Genomic DNA, 22,509 nt, shown 5'->3' with positions numbered 1-22,509 from the left:
ATATGTTTTTTGTTCCCTTTCACCCCTTGTTGTTCTAGTCGTTGCTCATTGTCCTACTCCCTCCCATGCATCCAGGCCATAGGATTTCGGTATCTAGTACACTTCCAATTTACTGGGCTTGTGCTTTTATAGATTTTTAGGGTCGGAAGGGACCCCAGCAGACCATCAAGTCTGACACCCCTGCCCTGGGCAGGAAAGAGCACTGGGGTCAGATGACCCCAGCCAGGTGCTTGTCCAGTCTCCTCTTGAAGACCTCCAAGGAAGGGGACAGCACCACCTCCCTTGGAAGCTTATTCCATATTTTGGCAACCCTCACTGTAAATAATTTTTTCCTGATGTCCAATCTAAATTTGCTCTTCTTCAATTTATGGCCACTGTTTCTAGTCACCCCGATGGGCGCCCTGGTAAACATCGTATCCCCTAGTTCCTGTTGTGCCCCCGCCATGAGTTTGTAGACTGGCACAAGATCACCTCTCAGCCTTCTCTTGCGGAAGCTGAAGAGATTCGGGTCCCTCAATCAGTCCTTGTAGGGTTTTCCCTGTAGGCCTTTATAAGTGCTGTAGCAGGTATTTTCCCGTGCTATAGTGGTGGTACAGGTCACATAGTATGACACCCCCTCTTTCTTCCCCCACCCCAACCCACTATGGTGTCTCTTTCACACAAGAGGCAAGAACAGACTTCCTTCTGCCTTAGCCAGTGACTCCCTCTACCAGGTACAGGAAGGAGAGGTAAGTGGGCAGAGTTATTGTTAGTATCAAATATTTAAGACTTTTCCTGGCACTGGCTTTTACTTAAATTTAGCATGTGTGTGGGTGGGTGGGTGGCCAGGTGCAGGGGGGAGTATTGAAGAAAAATCCCTACTCCATTGCAACTATTAATAGCTTAACACAGCTGAATCTTGGTGTCTGCAAAGTAAGCTCAGTGCTGGTCACTTCCCATTGCTGGACGCAGAGCGCACCGGTCTCACTTTGTAATGAATATGTTTTGTGATGAGGGGCTGAAGTCTACAGGAGCATCCGAGAAGCTGACAGTCGTAGTGGCAGAGGCATGTCTTACAGCCTACAAGGGTATTAATTTAGCTTGTGAAATATAAAGTGGTCCTAACTAGAACCACAAGCTGTGTAGCTGTAGATGACTTGCTCTTTCATGCAGGGCACATCTAAATGAAATGCTTACTTTACTGCGTAACAAATTAGTCTGCTGCTGCACAGTTATCACCATCTATACGTGCATGACAATTAGGGCGCAGTAGACTAATTTTATTGTGCTGCCAGATAGTCCCATCAGATACAAGTGGTATCTGGCAGCAAAGCAAATTACTGCACTTAAATGCATGTGTAGATGGTGACATTGGGATTAATTTACTCCAGCTCAAACTGAGCCACAATATATTCAGTCCTATTAATTGCATGTGTAGACCCACCCACTGTAGAAGGGGAGAGATTGCTGGCTACAGTCCAACTCCCCCTCGTGCTCCTGCCAGTCCCATGATTCTTATAGGTTTGTCTGTACTGTAGCCCCTCTTCAACAGGTGGGATGGAAGGTGCCTCCAGGGTAGTCTACAGCCTACTGATTAGGCTAGGTTGGGGGTGGGAGATTAAATCTGGGACTTCCTTTTTTTTAGGCACATGCTTTAAGTAGCAGGATATCCAAAGGGGGATAGAGCACCTCCTCTCTCCATATTTTAAATGCTCATCCTGCTTGGTCCTTTGAGGGTACAGCCACCAGCTTTCAGGAAGTCTTTCCTAGCTGCGGATCCCAAAGGGATGGACGTGCTTCACTGTGGGCGCATTTACCCATGCAATTAATTCAAAGCAATAAACTCCGCATTTGAATGTGTGTGGCAGGGAGCCTGGGGGCAGCCTGCCAGCCCGGGGCTGCTCCGACTCGACTCAGCATGCTGCGCAGGGGCTGGCTGGGGCATGAGGGGGACTCCAGTGCAGGGCTAACCGGCAGGCAGCCCCCGCACCGAAGCACCCTTGTGCCCCAGCCAGCTCCGTCAGCATCTACATGCGTGTTGCTGCACAGGAAAAAACTCTGCTGCAGGATGGTACTTGTATTTATAAGTACTAGCTTGCAGCAGTTTTAGTTTACTGCAACCTAATACGGCCACATGTGTAAACACTGAGACACTTACTGTGGAGCTAATTAGGCAGCTCCACAAGAAATGTCTTGTGTAGATGTGCCCTGTAGCTCTAAGTGAGGGGCTTATGCTGCACAGAGCAGGGTTTCAGGTTAGCACATCTCTAGGTAGTGGCTCCCTGCTCAGGGTACTGGCTGTTTGTGCCTCTCTTCCTCTCCATGAAGTGTGTTGGGAGTGTAAGCTATTAAAACCCAGGATTCTGGGCCCTGCTCAGGGCACCGAAAGTTTAGACATTGCAATGCTTAATTGGATCTAGCCCTTCCTTTCCAGTACTCGTTATAGAGCAGTTTCTCTGCTCGTTTTCCCAAATGCTATAGACTTCAACTAAACTTGCAGACAGGAGGGTTCTTGGACGGATGCATCTGAATGCTTCTTTGTAGCCCAGAGAACTGCTCCATGTGTCCAGTTCGTAGCAGTCCGCTCCAACACTCAAAATAGCCAGGGGCTTTTCTGAGTGAAACCTTTAGATCCTGCTTGCCTGTTTCCATGCCTCAAAGACCACCTGGATTTTGGTGTAAAATCAAACCAGAGTACCTGGCAGAGCTGGGGATAGGAACCAGATGTCTAGGGCTCTAGATCAGTTAGGCCATCATTCCACTGTAGTGAGGTCTTCCCCTCTGCTATAGGGCAATGCTAACCAGTCACAGCAAGGTGGCTTTTACAGGTTCTTAGACAAAGAGGTCCCAGTGAAAACTGACTGTGCACTCCCTCTCCCCATTTTGATCAGATTAAAAGGGGGCAGCTGGAATATAATCCTAGACACTGTCAGTGTAACACACTTGCTTACTCTGGCACTGAATCCTAAACTACTTAATTGGTTAATAGAATATGTTTCTAATGTAACAAACTCATTCTCTCCTCTAGATCTACTGGTATCGACAAGGAGACTTGGAGCCTAAATTCAGGAATCTAATTTACTACATTTTGTTTTCTATCATCATGTTATGTATATGTGCCAACCTGTACTTCCATGAAGTGGGGAAGTGACTGCCATGGGCCATACCCAAGAATGCTTCTGTTGTACAGACTGTTCTTAGCTCTACCCTAGAATATGAAGGGGGACAATCAGCCTGACAAGGAAGAAGTTGGCTGCACAGGTGTAATCAGTACATGATTTTCATGTCAATGTTTATCTAAAGTCCCTCGTGGTGGGGAGAGTTATTGCCGTAAGACATGATATTCTGCTTGCGTTTTTTTTTTTGTTTTTTTTTTTTTTTTTAAAGAGCTGCTGTTGCACTTGATGGACAATCCAGCTGCACTGACATTTCCAACTGGCACAAGCTTTTTCATTTTGGAAACTCCCCCCCCTGCATTTTTTATGACTACACAAGAACTGCGACACTGCACAGATCTGTGACACTAGAAACAAACAGCATCTTACAGTTACCTAAGACAAATACTCTTTATTTTTGTTTAAACGGAATATACAATTATTTGTGTTCCCTAGGCAAACCATTTTGAAACTACAACTTAATTTCACATTAACAAAACCACTGACTGAAAGGTGAACTCTGATTATGAAGAGCTAATTACAGAAATAAATAAAATAATTTATACACGCATCTTTCATTTCTATAGTTTTTTTTTTTTTCTCCCACCCCACTCAGAAGGCTGTTTTTAGCCTAGTGTCTCTCTTAACACTCAAGTATAGGAATGAATTGATTTTCTTTGCATTGGGGAACCAGGCCCAAGCAGTCACTGACCTGCTCCTCCAAGACCCTTGCTAAGGGCACCACTGCCTCATTGCCACTTTCCCTCCCTCCCTTAAGTATGAGCTTGCTTGCTGCATAATTCACCTCTGAAGAGGTGGCTGGTAGGGTATTGCTATGCAAGCAATCATTCCACTCTACCTGCAATGTTCCCCAGAGGCCATGGATTTCTGGGAGATGCTGGTGGACTTCAATAGCTTCCCTTTTCATAAGATTTCCCTTTTTATTGAACTCGTAGTGATTTCTTTAAAAAAAAATCTTCTGCATCTGACCTTTCTGCAACTACATCCATTGCCAGCAATGGACTCTTCAGGAACAAGCAGAGCAGGACAACTTTGAGAGCATCTGCAACTAGGATCCTACCCTGTGGAAGTACTGACAAGTCAAGTGAGTGGAGAACATACCACTCCTGAATGATGCTGCCCATGCCGTCCCTGATGGGTGATCTTCAAATACATTTCTTCCTGAACGTAGAGTCTTTTACTCTGCATCTTAGAGTCAGTAAGTGCAGAAATCCTCATTCATTCTTCATGAAAGGTGTGCAAACTAATTCTTGTTGCTGCACTAACAAGCTAAGGCCTACAATCCTTGGCTTCTGTCCAGTTTTCATGGTGTGTGAAGTCCAGCACACTAGTAACAGCCAGGTCAGACTGACCAAGTAGATCCTAGCCATGAGCACTGCAAACTAAAATAAAAAGAGCCTTGCTGAATGTAGCAAACTGGGCTGTGAGCAGCTCTGTAACCCTTTACAAATGAGGTAAAAAGTCTTATGAGCAGTAAAAGTGCACTGTAGCCATTTCAAACTAAACAATGCTTTCTTTTCGTAACCACGTAGACTGACTGCTTGCTTTGGACAGGTGGTACAGGGCTGTAACTAACTTCATGATGCAAACACAGTCATAGAAAACAGACATGATTTACTGCTTGTCAGTGACAACTAACTAAGTCTTCAACATCCTTGGAGTCTTCAGAATCAGGGCTACCCAATGATGAGCCAATAATGTGCGATCCTTCTCCATGGTGTTGCAATATAGGATCTGCAATAAACCACATTACATTAGGACCCATAACTTACTGTGCTGCCCTAATGGTGCATATGATATGATATATTTCATAATGTGTGTAAGTACTTTGAACTACTTAGAGTAATTTTTATCTAAAAATAGATACTTTTAAAGATCCTCTGGTCTCCCTCTCTAAATAGGGGTGGAGAAGTCCATTCCAAAAATTACTGATCAATCTACGTGATCTAATTCAAGACTTGGTAAGTAGCTGTTGGAGCTGCTATATTCCATTCATACTTTACCAAGTACTGTATTTTGTCAAATATAATACATCCAGGAACAGAATAGCTGCCTTGTTTTTGAAAGGCAGATTGAGGGGAAAAAAGTTTTCCACAGTTATGGCGGCACAGAGCAAAGACAGAGCCTAATCTTCAGCTGACTCACTCTGCCAGCTGAAACCCTTGCTGCTCCTGGAGGCTGGTCTCTACAGATCTCTAATTCTGAAAAGAGATAAAGTCTCCGAGATTGTGAAATAGGAGGAGAGACCAGCAGCAGCTAAAAGACGACAAACCTGTGGTTAGACAAGGTTAGCTTGATTAGTGGAACATTAAGGCCATTAACAAGGAGAGGCTGCCACTAGTACCTCCGGACTGAAGAGCAAAGAGCTGTCATTCTCTTTCCATTAACCCAAATAAAACATTAACTGACCAGCAGTTTCCAGATACATCTTGTGCCATCTTGCTTATATGAAAATCAATTTACAAGGAGATTTCAAAAATAAGGTGATATACCGAGCTCCAACTGATTGTGCAGAACAGAAGAATCCTGACCCCTGAGCACAACTGCATTAAGAGACTCTGTTACCTGTTAGTCTTGTCAGAGGTAAGACTGATTCATTGTCTATATCATCTGATGTCTGGATAAAACCATGGGATGAGGGAACAATAAGGACTGTTTCATCATCTATTGCAGACTGATCCACTTGCTCTTCTATGGTTGGAGAACCTAGGTCCTGTGTGAGGAAAGAATGAAGGAGCGGATATGAGAGGTTGGTTTATACATCATGGGACAGAGAAGTCACCTTCCAAGGATCTTACGCAAACTATGGCAGTTGTGTATATAAGGAACAGCACCATGTGTGTAAGTGGAGGAGGGAGTGGAAGGCAGGAAAGGAAAGAAACACATTTCAGAGAAATGACTGTTTTAGGCACAACCATGGCTATAAACTAGTAATATTCAGTTATCCTGGCTACTTAAATCATATCCAAGAGGTAACATCTTTATCATTAGTATTAGCACAACAAATTCAACAGCTCCTTGTGAATTTATTAGTTAGGAAGAAATGTTGGTGAGATGCTTAAATATTAGCATCACGACTGCTGCTTTTTCTGCCAAGTTTTAGCTATAATCACACAGCTAAAGAAGAGCAATCTTGGCTGCTCTGTCTTGCATTGCCAGACAAAGGCGGACTGTCAAACACCAGTGGTGAATGTAAATGGTAGAATGAAAATAACTGGATCGTGTTGTTCGCAGCCCAGCTGGAGTGTGAAATGCTTGGGCTGACTGGAGGCCCTTGTGCGGGACAGCCCTGATACTGAAGGAAGTTTTAGCAAAACTCATTTCCCCAGTCTATCAATGCTGTTTCCTGGCTCCCCCATCTCTGGTGCTGTCCAGCAGCATGCTTTTAGACTGCCTCCATCACAGCTGGCTCCTTGCTCACCTATTTGCACCCAAGCACAGGATACCTTGCTCTGTCAGGGAGCAGCCTATGGACAGCTGCCAATAGTAAGGAGTGTATTGTAATCATCAGCACCAGGTGCAGGTCCCTGCCTCCAGCCGTCCCCACCCTGTGATAGCTGCAGTGCTGGCAGGTGGGGAAAACTCTTTGAGAAAGTGAAGCTAGCTGTCCTGAATGCTGCTGTCATTTAAGCCCAGTTAGAAAGTACCAAAAGGAAAATTGCCAACTCAGTTTGCCTTCTCTTTCCAGAAACAAAGCTCAACAACAGCTTTATATCCCTTTAGTTGTAGCTAACTTCCTCAGTTAAACTGAGAGCTGTCTTTGTATTCTGAACTTTTATTGATTCCAACTTGAAAAAAATCAAAGGATTAGCATGAACAGCAATGGGCCCTTAGTCTGGCCTTTTACAGCAACCATTTTAACTAAAGGGAAAAGAAAGAGGCAAAGTTACCAGAGCTGGAAGGGATTCAGGGTATATTGTTCTTGCTAACAAGAAGACTGCTGAAGCTGACAAAGGTCCTACTCATAGAAACAGTGAAGTGAAGGTACACTGTGGATCTGTTCACTACTGAAAATCGATGCCTAACAAACTCCAAGTGTAATGTTAGATGCACCATTTGGATAAGATGGGGAAAGAGAGGGGGGCTGAATCTATCCCTTCTCCAATCACAATTTACCCTAGTCATGTTTTCTTCAGGAAGACGGAAAAGTATGACACCTTTCTGATGTTTATCTTCTATGCCCTATTCCTAAATATGAAAAATGGTAGGAGTTCAGTTCAAGAGGTGATACCAGATGTATAAAACAGTTCTAGTATGATATCTGAATTCATCTGGACAAACAGGTCTACATCTCAGATGTGGAGCTGATCAAGATAAAGAGAGATTCTGGTTTATGTACAAATCTTTATTGCAGCGGAGAGCACTTAGCAGGACTAGTTTGCTTAAACAAAGCCTACAAAAAAAAATAAGGAACTTCTGTTGCAGCTAGACAAACTTGAGAAATAGGGCCCTTTACTTCCCTTACCCACCACACTGGGCACATTTACATGTGCTCTTTAATGCGCATTAGCCTATTTTAACATGCATTAAAGCTTCACAAAAAAACCCACACACTTTCACTAATGCACATTAAAATAAGCTAACGCACCTTTTCCTAGTACCTCACATGGGAGGGCATTTGTACACGTGCTTGCGCTGCGGCGCATACAACCATGTAAGTGGCGAAAGGCGCACCAGCACTGAGAAAATGGCAGCAGTGCACTTTTGAACTAAAACACATAGGAGATGTTTTAGTTCAAAAGTGCACTGCCGCCATTTTTTGCATACTGTTGCACATTTCACCTCGCCGCTTATACAACTACATGCGATGCAAAGCAGTTCACGTCAGCTCCTGTGCGGACCAGACTCGATTAATCAAGTCTTCTCCAACCCACCAGATCTCCAGTGCATCATGGGGCAAAAAGGATGTGTATAAATGCCCAGAGGTATTAAATTTAATGCACATTAACTAAAGCATATTAACGCATGTGTAAATACTCCCACTATGTCTAATAAGTATACAGTGATGTGTTAGACAACAGTGGGCCAGTTTGGGGCTATATCATCAGAGAATTGGAAAGGTTATCAAAGGTTATCTAGTCCCACCCCCTGCCATTCCCAAACGCAGACTCTGCTGGTTCCTAAATTATCCCAGACAAATGTTCATCCAGACTCTTCTTGAAAACCTCCAGTGAAGGAGGCAGAAGGCAAACATTGCCTAAATTCACCATTTAGACAATGCCTCTCAGAATCGCCCTCCACCACAGCCCGTAAGTGCCAGAATTTCTGTTGGTGGAATGTGCAAAACAGCCCCACAGCTAATGTGTGGATTGAACTCCTTGCTCAAGCCAAATAAAACTAAGCACCACTCACATCACTCAACATATAATGGATTTATGAAGTGCTGAGACAGAGAAGCCTTCCGCAAAATGTGGAGGGCCCTAGAATACTAGGAGACTGAGCTACTAACCTCCACTACTGGCTTGACTTATTCTCAGTGACATTTTATTAAACTCATTAGGCCTTTATTACAGACCCTTTGCTTCCTCTCTGCTTAGGTTCAGATATTCCAATAGTTCTATCACACGCTTCCTTACCTCAGTGACATAAGTGCCAGTTAAATCGGAGTGAGAATCCTCTTCATGTTTGAGGTCTGCATCCGAGATCTCTTCTTCAGTTCTTACCATAACCCCATCTATCAGTTCTGCGTTACTCCTGCCACCGAATTTGGAGTCGTCTTCTTCATTGTAAACAGACTGCTCCTCATCACTTAGCTTGGACTGATGGATTTCATCCGGAAAAGCATCTCCTTCCAGGGTACCGGGAGGATCTGTCAGGTCAGCTGCCTGAATGTCTGAATTGACGGTAAGTTCTGCCTGAGTTACTGAAGAAGTGATGTCTTCAGCAGCAACAGTGCGAATGATGACGCTTGGTGTATGACACTGCACTGTGACATTGTCACTTGTGTTCAGCAAGTGTTCTGGCTGGAAGCAATATCAACAAAGGGACACAGAATAAAGCATTAGCATTTCAGAAACTTTCACTTGAGGATCTGCAAATGCTTTTCCTTATCGTCCATCCAGCACAAATTACTCGCTTAAGACGGGGATGTCCGGGTAACGTGTAATGGTCTGTGATATATATAGAAGGTCAAACTAGATATAATGCTCTTAAGCCTCAAACTATAGATCTGTAGATTCAAGGAACTCAGTTTACACACAAGTAATCAGAGGGAGGAGAATAAGATTAAAGTGAATCAATGGTAAAAATGAGGTCCCCCTTCAGGGGACGCAAAACCCCAGCCTGAAACCATTCCTCTTTCACATTAGTAAGAGGGGAGGAAAACACTATTTAAATCCAGTCTCAGAATGTGAGAGAAAAGTCATCAGAAATGATCCAACCTAAGACGTCAAATCACCGAGATCATGAGCTCCTACCACTTCTGCTAAATATGTGGAGAAGGATGGTGTTGGAATCAGAACAGCAGGGCTCATTTCATTTTTGCCAATTTCCTACTTGACCTTCAATATCTGTTGGCCCTCCTTCCCCAGCTAATACTTCCCTGTTTCATCGATTTTATATTACGGGTGACAACTAGAAAAATCACATTAATCAAAGCAGGTGCAAGTAACAAGCTTTAGTTCTGCTAGGGCTGCCACTAGAGGGAGACATCCCATTTAAGGCTATTCAATATTGAGCCAAATCACCATATGGAAACCTGGGACTGGAGGGGAGCGTCTGGGTCACTAAGTCCAGTCTCTTGCAACAGCAGGGAGCAATGTAATAGATTGTAAGTCCAGAGTGGTCCAAAGGGCACCCACTTCAGCCCTTCCAGCATACCTCAACTCCCTATATATCAACCTTAAGACAAGAGACTCAAAACCTAGCGTGTCCCAGGAATGGGATAGAGACCTAGAGGCAGCTCCAAAGTCCAAACCCCTGCAGTCTTGGGGTATGTTAGTGAAATGCATCCTGATGACCCTAGGAAGCAGACTGTGCCCTGCACTGCAGCAAAAAACAAACCCACTCCAGTGGTGCCTGCCAATCTGGCCAGGCTGCAAATTCCTTCCTGAATCCAAACCTGGCAACTGACTTAACTGAGCACATGAACCAGGCACCTGAGACGCTCCTCTGACTCTAGAGCACAAGTCCATTATGAGGCAGAATTCCTCAGCAACCAAAGCATTCTCCAGTCCCCGAATAACGAAGAATCCTATTAAAATGAAATCTTTCCTCCCTGTCTAGCTGATCTGCCCCTGAAGTGAGAGTAACTGAATGTTGGCCCTTGGCAGGTAAAAGAGTGGTTATGCACCATGCCTCAACTGCTCCATGGTGACTGTCTCACTGCAGAAAGTACAAACTAAACCCAGGGCGTAGGCTGTAGTCGTGTTGGTCTAAGGATATAGACAGGCAAGGCTCTTTGGGTAAATCCAATATCTTTTATTAGACCAACTCAAATAGTTGGAAAAATTCTTCTTAGCAAGCTTTCAAGCACAAACACCCGTCAGGCTGAGGAAGTGTCTGCAAAAGGTCTGTGCTCTTCCTGGAGCACAGCTATCCTTTCCGAGCAGGAAGCTATCCCTTCCGAGCTATCTTTTCTGGATCAGGAAGAGCACAGACCATCTGCAGACGCTTCCTCAGCCTGACGAAGGGCGTTTGTGCTTGAAAGCTTGCTAAGAAGAATTTTTTCAACTGAGTTGGTCTAATAAAAGATCGGATTTACCCAAAGAACTGTGTCAAACTAAACCTGGGTAACTTAGCTGTGTTCCACTCATGTGAAAGCTCCATTTTAGCTCTCATCATGGGGTAAAGTGGGCAAAAGGACAGATACTACAGAACAGCTGAGAAGTGAGAACCTCCCTTTCTCAATCCATTAATCATGGGCACTCTGATCACAGTAACTATGTGTGTGTCCACTATTAACAGGGCAAGACTTACCCCACTCATTGCAAAGGAATCTCACTACTACAGACTTCTGGAACAGGGAAATACATTGTGCACTCCCTTCAAGTTTGCTGTGAAGAGATTACAAATGAAATCACCCTTTGCCTACACGTATATAATCAGGATCTCACGCAGGATTCTAAATGAGGTCTTCTCAGTACCCTGTACAATGGCAGCGATGCCTGTCCCTGGTGAAAATACCTCTCTGGATATATCTAGAATCACACTAGCCTTTTAACAGCTGCATCACACAGTTGGCTCACATTCATCTAGCCACTGACCTATGCACTCAGGTCCCTCTCCTCTATTCCCCCAAAATGATGATTTCCCACCTTAGAGCAAAAGCCCTTATTTAAGCACATGTATTCGCCCCCTGTACTATTACATTTCATCCCATTTCTATACTGCAGTCCACACAGTCATCTCACTCTTCCTCCATGATTATTCTGACCTCCTCAGTATTGCCAGCACCTACAAGTTTGTGTCACCCACAGCTATCCTTTCCCTGCATCTCACTGTTTCCACAGACAACAGTAAGGACCACATCCCTGCTAAGTTTCAAACTTTAGCTACTTTTCTGGTATGAAATTGTACTTTTTTAAATGGAAAATGTAATTCTAATTGTGATCAGGCAGAGAGCAAATGTGGAAAATTCCAGCTCTGAAGCTAAATTTATGAGCATACAGGAACAAGCTCTTACCACTGTGAGTTGACTTGCAACTTTAACATACTCAGGTAACTAGGGGGCCTGCTACTATCTCAGAAGCTGAGAAGAAATACTAATGGAACAACCCTTCAATCAACTTCCCCCAACTGTGTCAGTTTTCTAACCATTCAAGATACGTACAGATAAGGCATGAACGATGATCTGCTCTGGGGAGGCTGGAGCAGCAGTGGCTGTTAGGGTCACTGTGGGACTCGTAGTCAGCGTTAAAGGAAGGCCTTGGCTTGAGCTCGTCTGTAGCAAATAAGTACCTGGAGTTCCTGTAGGCTGGAGATGGAACGACTAAGAAAGAGGAAAAAGATGTCAAAACATAGATGATGTCACTCCCTGGCTTACATAACTTTCATTGTACACACTCATAGGGAGTATAGCTAGATAGAAAGCACTCTGCAAACTCCTTCTATATATTACTTTGCAATGCATTTGTAAAATAAAAAGCCTCATTTTCCATCCCTAACCTAAACCAGTTAAAAACTAATTTATCCCTTTGGGTCTGGCAATGGTCTGTCAGCCCCAAAAACTTTTCCATAAAGGAAACTTTATTCTCTTAGGTCTCTGATTCAGCAGCAGATAGGAGACTTGGCAAGGGGTCATGGCATTTGTAAATGGGAAGAAAAAATCCTGAATTGTGAAGGAATCTTTTCAGAGTACTCAGCGAAATTACTCTAGGTAACAGCCGGTTCTACTACGTTGCTTCCCTTTGGAGCACAGTAATTTTAACCCCTGCATGATTCATTCTTGTCTATCCCTACTCTGCTGGGGGGGGGGCCTAATCCATTTCCCACTGGAGTCAGTGAGAGATGAATCAGGTTCTGCCTAAGCAGTGAAAGAGAGAGAAGACAGAAGATGCCATGGGTGGAGAGCTTCAAAAGGAGTTCCTCACTTCCTGGGCATTACTTTGAGTATGAAGCGAATATGAGTAGGAGCAGCCTGGCTACAGATGTTTAGTGAAAAGATGGTCCCTCCCATAGACTCTACACTGCCTATTCTGTGAGGAGTGAAGAGGGATTGTGCTGTCAATAATGGACTGAACAAGACAAGCAGGTTCTTTTGCTAGCCAAGGTCTCTCTTGGAAACTCCAATGAAGTTTTTTTCTTTAAAAATATGTAAACATGAATTCCTGCATTTTACTTTGGAATCAAACTCTTCCTTGTCTTTGAAAAATCAACTATGCCATTCTAATAATTAATTGCTTTTGAAAAACACAAGTGGGATCCTGCGGATCCTGCCATGCCAGTTCCGTGTTACTTACGGGGAGAATCTCAAAGGTCTGTAGTGTTCCACTGTTTAGCGTTATTGTCTCAGAGTCGCCAGTAGCAGCAGGGGAATCAGTTGAGGCTATGGGATTAGGAGGAAAAGAAAAAAACCCATAAAAACCCAAATGTCTCGGCACTACAGGGTGTATGATATACTATAATTGGTACACAGCAGGGTATTGCTATTCCCTGTGCAGACAGAAAGCAAAGTGACTGCAGTATAAACGGCAAGGTTTCTAATCGGCACCTAGAAGACAGTACTTTTTAAAGAAGCTCTCTTCCACAGAGGGAGACATGATTAGCTGCAGGGAGATGAAAACACGAAATGCAGCTAGTGTTCTAATGATTACTTATTACCTGTAGGGAGATTCTGAAGGCATTCTGCTAGAGTATCCATCCTATACTCCATGGGCTGTAACCTTAGCTGCCATAAATCAGTGACATGTTTATGCAGCTGTGTTCTAGGCTGACTGACTGATTTCAGCTGAGGATCTAGCCCTCTTTTTGCAATTCTTTCTGTCCTCCTATAAAGTGTGTGTGCTCCACTGTGCCCTGAAGCACAAACATCAGATGCATTCTAATACATTTAATCACAATATGTAATGGCTGCAACTCATCAAACCTCTAAGTACTAGCTGAAAAGGAGCTCAATTGCTTATTTACCATTAGCACTTCTAACAGCAATTACTAATGCTGGATATTTTAAGCACAGCAGGTCCAGGTGATTTGTATGCAAGAGTGTTAAAGGAGCTGGTAGAGCAGGGGTGGGCAATTATTTTGGGCGGCGGGCCGCTTACTGAGTTTTGGCAAGGCATTGAGGGCCGCATGACAGGCAGCCCAGGGCAGATTAATATTAATTTTCTAAATTTTTTAGGGGCCCTGGGGGCCAGATAGAATGGCTTGGCAGGCCACATCTGGCCTGCAGGCCGCATTTTGTCCATCCCTCTGGTAGAGGAACCCTAGAGCAGGGCTCTCCAACTTCCAGACAGGGGGGGCACACCCCACAAACCCCCGGGGCACAGACCCTGCAAATTGCCCCTCTCCCTGGAGTCCCCTCCAGCCACATGGGCAGCCTAGGCAGCCCAGCTTTCCTGCAGCTGCAACATGGCTACCTCTCAGCCCTACAAGCAGCAGCATGAGCAGCTTGGCTATCTCCTGCTGTGTGGACAATGCAAGCTATCCAGCTCCATCCTCGCCACATGGGCAGTGTGAGCAGCCTAGCTCCTTTCTGCTATTGAACAGTGCAGCTTTTTTGGCTACGCACAGAGTATAGGCAGCTTGGATCTCCCCTTGCTGAGCACGCAGAGTCCTCCTGCTGCCTGGTGCTGCCCTGTCCCCAGGAGTAAGAGCCCGAACCAGAAGCTGGAGGGAGGGGAAGCTGGGCAGGAGCGCAGGGGCCACATTCTAACCCTTTGGGACAGGCCGCAGGCTACCAGTTGGACAGTCCTGATCTACAACATTAGTGCTGGGATTAAATAACTCTTGGGAATTTGGGAAAGTTTCAGGGGACTGGAGAAGAAAGCTGATGTGCCACTAGTTATGATATGCCACTATTTAAAAGAAGGGCAAAGGGGCTGATTGCAAAGATTATAAATATCATCAGCCTAATGCTGACAACAGAGACATAGCATTCCAGTGTTGCAGCCTCTGGTTAAGTAAGGCAAACTATTTCCAGACTTACTGGCACTTTCATCTTTACACTGGTTTGGAACCTGCACCTCCCAGGATATTCCCAGAAGTCATGCAGAACATGGACTTATGTCTGCACATATGGAGCAGGGCAAGAAATAAAACCAAAGTGAGGTTACAAATCTTCCATTTCAATGCACTTTATTTGGTGTTGATACCTTTTGCAAGGGAGCATGTTAATCATGCCAACAGAAATTTGCTTTAAGGGTGGTCCACAAAAGGAAACAGTACATTTGTGCTCCTTTATGACGAATAACGGTATGCTAAAAGGAAGGTTTTGTTCTTCCTTGGTGGGTTTTGCATAAGAAATATAAATCTTGTACTCTGGAAAAGTCTGACTGGAGAACCAGTCAAAAGTACCCAGGAAGAAAAAGCATTGTTTATACAGCCTGGTTAAAACTCCTGAATTCCTGTTCTGTTATCTCATATTTCACTGAAAGGAAGTCGCCTTGTCTACATGCAGATTTTGTGTTGGTATTTTTTTTTTTAACCAATAAAAGTTACATTAGCAAACCCCCTTGTGTGCATATAGCTTAAAACCTACCTACTGCAGAAAAGCCCTTTGAAGATGAAAATAAGGTATGCTATACAAACAGCACAACTGCATCTCACACAGATGCACTTAATGCCTGAGAAAGTTCCTAACCCACACCTGAGACTGCTAGGCAAGTCTTCCACCAAAATCCATGAAGACCAAACTTGCCAAACTTCTGCTACTTTGAATAACTTGGGGAAAGGGGGGGGGGGAGGGGGCTTTCATTTTAATTTATAGGCACAACAAAGCCAGATCCTGCTTCTGTTTTTCAACTGTAGATCATCCTTATGTTGTTTCTACTGCTGCTTGGTTTCCTTAGTTGCAAGCTGGCAGTTTTATCCCCTAGGATATGAATATCAACATCTAATTTATATGAATGCCTTCTTTTTCCTTGCCAAGCTCTTAAGATACTTCACCTGCTGCAGACAGAAACTACATAACTAAGTACTCCAAGTCAGTCAACTGCTCTTCCACCAGGAGATTTCTGATAATTATTTTGAATATTTTCCCATTTAAAAGTTAAGATAATGAATTAAAATGCAAGAGCACAATGAATATCATGCAACTCTTTGTCCTGCTGGTGGCAGCATGCATCAAGAGGCATGAAGTATTAATTCACAGTTTGAGTTCCAGTGAAAATAAAAAATGGGGAACAAGCTTAATTTTCCAGAGTTACAAATAATATTTAAAAGCTTACTTAATAGTGGAGCCACACTTGGAGCCCAATGTACTGGATACGATTCAAACGTAAAAGCACAGTCCCTGCTCTTAAATGATTTACATTACAAGCCAGGTGGTATTTCCACAGTGTGGGTGGGCTGAGCTGTACAACTTATTGATACAATGTGAATATTCATAGAATATTTTCAGACTGCCCTTGAACCTACACTTAAGGAACCATCTGGCTCTTTGATTATGGTGGCCCTGCCTGAGCTGCCTTTTCTACATGCCACAATGCAGTCATTATGCCAGGACAAACAGATGTGGGACTTCTAGGTGCCACTACAGTATAAGTATCAAATTGCCCAATGTCACACATCACTTCTGGGATAGAGCTAGGTTTCCCAAATCACAGTCCTGTTGTGTACTTAGAGAGCAGAGCAGCACTAAACTCTAAGCTCTGCAACCTTTATTAGTTTCTTCTTCTTCATCTGAAGACAAGAAGACTAGAGGTGTCAAAAAGGAAAACAAACTTTAAATACTGATTACTTACAGACATGAGTAATCTGGACGGGGATCTGCAAAGCTGCCATAGGGCTTGGTGAGTTGCTTGCATTTTCTTCCAAGCGAGCCACTCGAATCTGTACATGCTGAACCCCAGAAGAGGAGTTAGTGTTTGGTAATCCACTTCCAGATTTGTTCTCTGAAAGCTGGTGTCCTGGGTTGTTTTTTTGGTTCTCATGCAGCTGTTTAAGACCTTTTATTAGCACTAAGAGAAAAAGAACATTAATTCTAAGCTATGCTGAGGATATTTGGAATAAGCTTCATGCATGAGATTTATCCGAAGGAAAAGCTCTAAACTTTTCTGAATTTGGGAAGCCACACTCCTTTATGAAGTTAGAGAGATATCACTGCAATTAACAACTTCTGGCACATACCTAGAAGAAAATACATTAATATTAAGCCATCTGGATGAACTCCGTTTCTTAGGAACCTAGCAAACAAATAGGATGCTTGAATAATAAACAAGCTAGAGACCTAAATTTGGATCCATTATTAAAAATATATGCAGCATTCTACTAAGTTAACAATAATTACTTCATGTCATTGCTTTCACATAGCTTTGCAAATAACATGTTCTTCAACCTTTTGGAAAATGGATGCAGATTAATTAAGAGCTTGCAGATTACAGAGAATCAGTGCGACTGGGGGAAGGTGCAAGACATCAGGTTCATCCTCCAGTCGTACTGTACACTTTCTATTGCATCTACAAGATTAGTAGTGCACAGCTCTTAACAAGCCAACCACTTTCCTTCCCTGTTCCCACTATGGTCTCCAGCAGGGAGTTCTATAGCTCTCCATCCATGTCCAGTGGTACCACTGGACGCTTCTCACTCTGGATGGCGTGTGGTCTTCTATCTGGGGAATGGGAAGGGGATTTAGAATTCACCAATTTGGCAGTCTAGAAACCAGAAAATGATGGGAGGCAGGAACTGTCTCTTACTGTGTATTTCTACAACACTAAGAACAATAAGCCCATGCTTTCAACTGTGGCCTCTACGCACTATCTTAATACAGACAGTTAAAAAAAAAATCCTGACAATCAGTATAGGAGTGTGTCCATTTGACATGTGCCGTGATCACAATGGACATACCTTCTGGAAGCTTTTGCAGAGGGAACAAGCATTGAATTATCTAGTTCTTCATAAAACAGGTGCTTCCAGATCAGAGATAAGAGACTTTAGTATACAGGCCGTGTCAAGGAAGTTTATACTGCCATTCCTTGGCCCAAGGCAGTGAAGATGGCACCTTTCACCATTATGAATCTCAACCATGCTTTGGTTCAATAACTCTCAGTCCTGTGATATTTGTGGAACTTTTGAAGACCTTAAGGAAGAGAACAACACATACAGCCAATACATTACCAGGGAATGACACATCTTTGTGGTTTGCAATCTGTCTTTTAATGGTCCACCATTTGCTCCGAAGCCACTGTGGTGAGCGGACGCTGCTCCACCCTTCTGCCAGTAGGTCCCAATTGATGTCATTTTCATCAGACACTTCAAGTTCCGCTATCCTGGCAAAAAACAGAGAACAGATAGCAGTCAGAAGCCACCTTCTCAGCTAGGTAAAATTTTACACTTTGCTTTTGTCACATGTAATAGAAGTAAGGTGGTATGTTACAGAATGGTCCACCAGAGCTCACGAAAGGATTTAGGTTTCCAAGGCTCCACGCTGCCAGAGATCAAGCAGAATCAAATGTTAGAGATGGAACAGACAGACCTATTAGATCATCCAGTCCATCTCCCTGCAAATGCAGGACTGTTTTCTCTACTGCACATAATGTGGTGCTTTGTCCAGACTAATATTAAATGTCCCAAGCAATGATGCTTCCAACTCTTCTCTTAGTATACTATTTCCCAGTCCAACACACCTCCCAGGCACAAATATTCAGCCTAAACTTTCACCTGCTTAATTTCATCCCATCACTTCTAGTCACACTGTCATCCTATCCTTAGTAAGACCCAGCTCTCCTTAGTAAGTAATTTAGTTAGAAGATAGCCAAGTGAAAGTATAGTTAAGTATTTAAATCCTTCCCCTTAAATTAATCTCTCCAGGTTCACACTGAATCTAGATGAATTCTCTATTTGCCGGGCTACGGAATACGTGAAAGATGTACACAGCAGGCAAAACCCACTCCCACATGCATGTTGAAAAAGTTCACTTCACAGACTAAGTACTGTACTATAATAGTACAGAAACAATCCTGTACAGATGTACCAAGAGTGACTGTATATAGCAATACTCTTTGCCGAGAAATACTGAGAGCTCTAATCAGCATGCATTGCAATTTGCAATCAATTAGGTTAATCATTCTGAATTTATATTATGTAAAGTTGTACTAAAGTTGTGAACAGCACTCTGGAAATGTCTGGATTCCCCTTATTTCCACATTTGATCCCCAGCCCAGAAAATTATCAAACCATAATTAAAAAAAAAAAAAAAATCACTGGCTAAAAAGTCTGAGTTAAAGTATTTAAAATGGAAGAAGGACTGGATAGCTTAGAAAGATTCTACTATGCTCTTTACCAGGAGGTTGCCAGTCCAAATCTAGCGCAGTCTGGTAGTGACAAAAGGTACTGTCATTTAGGGAGTGTCCGGTGGCCTACATGAAATGAATTTGTAGTCTCAGTTTAGTTCTTCTGTAGACGGATGTCCACATCACAGAAACCACCACCACACTTGACCCTTGTTGGCAATCTCAGCAGAGAGGCCAAGGACTGAATGGGCAGGGAGACTGAACTACCCTCCAGTTCAGGGTTGAAGCGCATTGGTGGGGCAATGTGTGGGACGCTTGTATGGCCGCTGCCTGTGCTGTACCTGTTCTGTGGAATAATAGAAGACTTCAGTCTCCAGGGCTTTCAATCTGACACCTTTCACGAGCACTAAAATTCACTAAAAAAACAAAAACAAAAAATATGTTCAATATGAAATCTCTGGGAACTGTCAACACAGTTTGGAGTGTTAAGATCTCTTAATGTCTAAGAAATCAGCAAAAGGGACCCCAATGGAATTCTACTAGTGTTATTTTTTTTTAAATTATGCAACTTTTTAAGTTGAGAGCACAAACCTCAAGATTAGATTGATTTCATCCTCCTTAGTCCATTCAGTGCCTCCGCTCTGCTTCCAGTTCAGGTAGTTAAGCCATTTGGACCGGCACTGCTTTTCAGAGCGTGTTCCAACCCGTTCTGCAACAGCGGCCCATGATACCCCCTGCGTGACAATGTCGCCAGGCTCCGTGCTGGTTAACTCATGTACCACTTCTGCCAGCCTCTTTTCTTCTTCTTCTGTCCATTTTCCTGAAAGAGAAAGAAAAGCCCATACCAGTTAACAAACAGTCAAGCCCACTTAAAATCTGAATAGCAGATATGGAGCCATGCAGTATTTTGCAGAAGTAGTTTAAAACAAAACAAAACAAAAACCAAAACATAATAACACAGAGTTTCCTTCCCGTTTCAGGGAAACTTCTGAAATTTCTGCAATCTGATTTTGTTTCAAACTACTCCAAAGTTGTCAAGAAACAAATGATTTAATTTCAATTAAGTCAAAACATTTTGTTTTGATAAAATTATCATCTTGACCTTTATGTTTATAAGCATAATTAAAAAACTTCATATATTATATTGTACAAGTCAAATCATTTGGACTCTTATTAGTATTATATTATTAAAGTTAAAACAAAAAGGTTTCCACAACCACTTGTTGAAAATGTGGACAATGCAGATCTGTTTCTGCAAAACATTTCTGTTTTGTTACATGAGCATTTTTTGATGGAAAACTGCTGTTAGAAAATCTGTGACCAGCTCGTTATTTATCACTGAAACAGCTCTTCACAGTTCTCCAAAGTGAATCTGTTTAACCCAGTGGTGCCCAACTCACCTGGGCCTGCAGGCCAGATGAGGCATGGGGCCGTAATTTGGCGGTAGCAGTGTTAATTGTTGCGGCTCCTAGAGCTGTAGCAGTCACTGTTCTTTCCACGACAGCATTTCCAGCCCTGCACTCTGGATGCAGCCCAAGGGGGTCCCCAAGGGCCTGGAAATTTTGTGGTAGAATTAACTGCTGTGGCTCCAGAAGCTGCAGCAATTATCACTACCACTGTCACCACACCACTGAATTTCTAGGCCCAGAGCTTTGGTCATCCCTGATTTAGTCAACTGTATACCATGAGATATTCCTAGTATTATGGACTATGTTGGAGCAGTCCTAGGTACTGAGCACTTCCCTCTGAACCTCAGGTATTCCAACAGAACACTAATAATTCAAGTGCCTCCTTGGACCCTGATAAGCAGGGGAGAGTTAAGTGTTTAAGATACCAGCTGGGAGAATTCACGATCTCAAGAGTCTCTTATCATCCTCTGCCTCAACTGAGTTCCTTCCTCCACTAACTTTCTATCACCATGACATCAAATGGCACCCTGCAGCTTCACAAGTACTGAAGGGAGACACGTATCACAGTCCACCTAACAGATGGAAAACCTTACAATTTCTAACCACCGGCCCTTCCACCATAAACCTCACAGCCCTTCATGGGCTTTACTCATGTAAAGTGACACTTCCTCCTTATACCTAGCCTTTTCTTTCAGTGTGAAATCATGCATGTGCATGTGTGTTCTATATGTATAGTGTATATACATTTTACATACGAAGTGTACTGTTTATTCTGAAGTCAGGCAGAAAGCAGGACAGAGTAACATCTTAGAGGCTAACTGGTGCAGAGGAGAATGAGCTTTTGTAGCAACAACCTATGTTGTTCGATTCAGGGAATGAGCTGACTGCATATATTATATAGAAGTGCAAGAATGTGTGTGCGCGCGTGCACGCATCTATAATTTGTAAAAATTCTACAATCCAAATGTGTAAAGTAGTTTGCAATTCATTCTGATGAAGCTTTTACAGAAGCATCTGCAAAAATGCCATATATAAATTATAGGGGTGAAGGTTTTAGCCGTGTTGGTCTAAGGACATAGGCAGACAAGGTTCTTTGGGTGAATCTGATATCTTTTATTAGACCAACCCAAATGGTTGGAGAATAGTTATTAAGCAAGCTTTTGGGTTCAAAAAACCCTTCATCAGGCTAAGGAAGTTTCAGCAGGTGGTGTGTGCTCTTCCTGGATGGAGTGAAAAGTAAAGAAGCCAGCGGCTGGGCTGGTATGCATTCTATTCTTAAAAAGATCTTCCCAGAGCCACCCATCCTAGCCTTCAAACAAGCACCGAACCTCGCTAACCTCATCACTAGAAGCAAACTTCCTCAAGCCCAGAACACACCTAAAGGATCCAGACCGTGCCATGACAAGAAATGCAAAACCTGCCAACACATCTCCACCACCCCCACTATTACTACACCCCACAACAAAGCCATTAGCATTCCTGGATCTTACAGCTGCACCTCCAGAAATGTAATACATCTCATCCAATGCACCAAATGCCCTGATGGAAAATACGTAGGAGAGACCAAACAACAACTGCGCACCAGAACGAACGCACACCGGAAATCTATCAAAGACAGAAATACCCAATTACCGGTGGGGGCACATTTCTCACAAGAAAACCACTCTCTCTCCAATCTCTCAGTCCTGATCCTCAAAGGAAACTTACAAAACACTTCCCAGAGACGAGCCTATGAACTCCACTTCATCAACCTCCTGGATACTAAAAATCATGGACTAAATCTAGACATTGGATTTATGATACATTATAACCTGCCTGACATCTGACTCCCCAGGTATCTATCCACTTTCATCCCCCTTCTCTCCCCCCCCGCCTGTCTCTCACCCATTGACTCCCCAATCTACATTTTCACTGACTACCTGTCTTGTATGCATATCAGCCCAGCCGCTGGCTCCTTTACTTTTCATTCCATCCAGGAAGAGCACACACCAACTGCTGAAACTTCCTTAGCCTGACGAAGGGTCTTTGAACCCAAAAGCTTGCTTAATAACTATTCTCCAACCATTTGGGTTGGTCTAATAAAAGATATCAGATTCACCCAAGGAACTTTGTCTGCAT

At 43.3% G+C, this 22,509-nt stretch overlaps 2 protein-coding genes across 4 annotated transcripts in view; one reads left to right on the top strand and one right to left on the bottom strand.

Annotated features, from left to right (window-relative positions):
• Window positions 1-3,194, top strand: part of TMEM243 (transmembrane protein 243) — a 28,405-nt gene extending 25,211 nt beyond the window's left edge. The window contains exon 4 of the mRNA XM_025202306.1: window positions 3,008-3,194. Within this exon, the coding sequence (XP_025058091.1) occupies window positions 3,008-3,130 (123 nt within the window). The 3' untranslated portion in view covers window positions 3,131-3,194. The remainder of the gene's footprint in view (window positions 1-3,007) is intronic.
• A 151-nt stretch (window positions 3,195-3,345) lies between these two features.
• DMTF1 (cyclin D binding myb like transcription factor 1) overlaps window positions 3,346-22,509 on the bottom strand; it is a 35,606-nt gene continuing 16,442 nt past the window's right edge. For all 3 annotated transcript variants that reach the window (XM_006022112.3, XM_025202305.1, XM_014519243.2), the window contains 8 exons: window positions 19,574-19,802; window positions 17,868-18,019; window positions 16,496-16,711; window positions 13,055-13,140; window positions 11,926-12,084; window positions 8,732-9,118; window positions 5,721-5,868; window positions 3,346-4,889 (listed from right to left, as the gene is read on the bottom strand). In XM_006022112.3, coding sequence (XP_006022174.1) covers window positions 4,780-4,889; window positions 5,721-5,868; window positions 8,732-9,118; window positions 11,926-12,084; window positions 13,055-13,140; window positions 16,496-16,711; window positions 17,868-18,019; window positions 19,574-19,802 — 1,487 coding nt within the window. In that variant the 3' untranslated portion in view covers window positions 3,346-4,779. The remainder of the gene's footprint in view (window positions 4,890-5,720; window positions 5,869-8,731; window positions 9,119-11,925; window positions 12,085-13,054; window positions 13,141-16,495; window positions 16,712-17,867; window positions 18,020-19,573; window positions 19,803-22,509) is intronic.

This window comes from Alligator sinensis, unplaced genomic scaffold (assembly GCF_000455745.1).
Source record: "Alligator sinensis unplaced genomic scaffold, ASM45574v1 scaffold1216_1, whole genome shotgun sequence".
Lineage (NCBI taxonomy): Eukaryota > Metazoa > Chordata > Crocodylia > Alligatoridae > Alligator > Alligator sinensis.
Note: the sequence above shows the minus strand (reverse complement) of the source record. Positions and strands in the feature narration are given on the sequence as shown.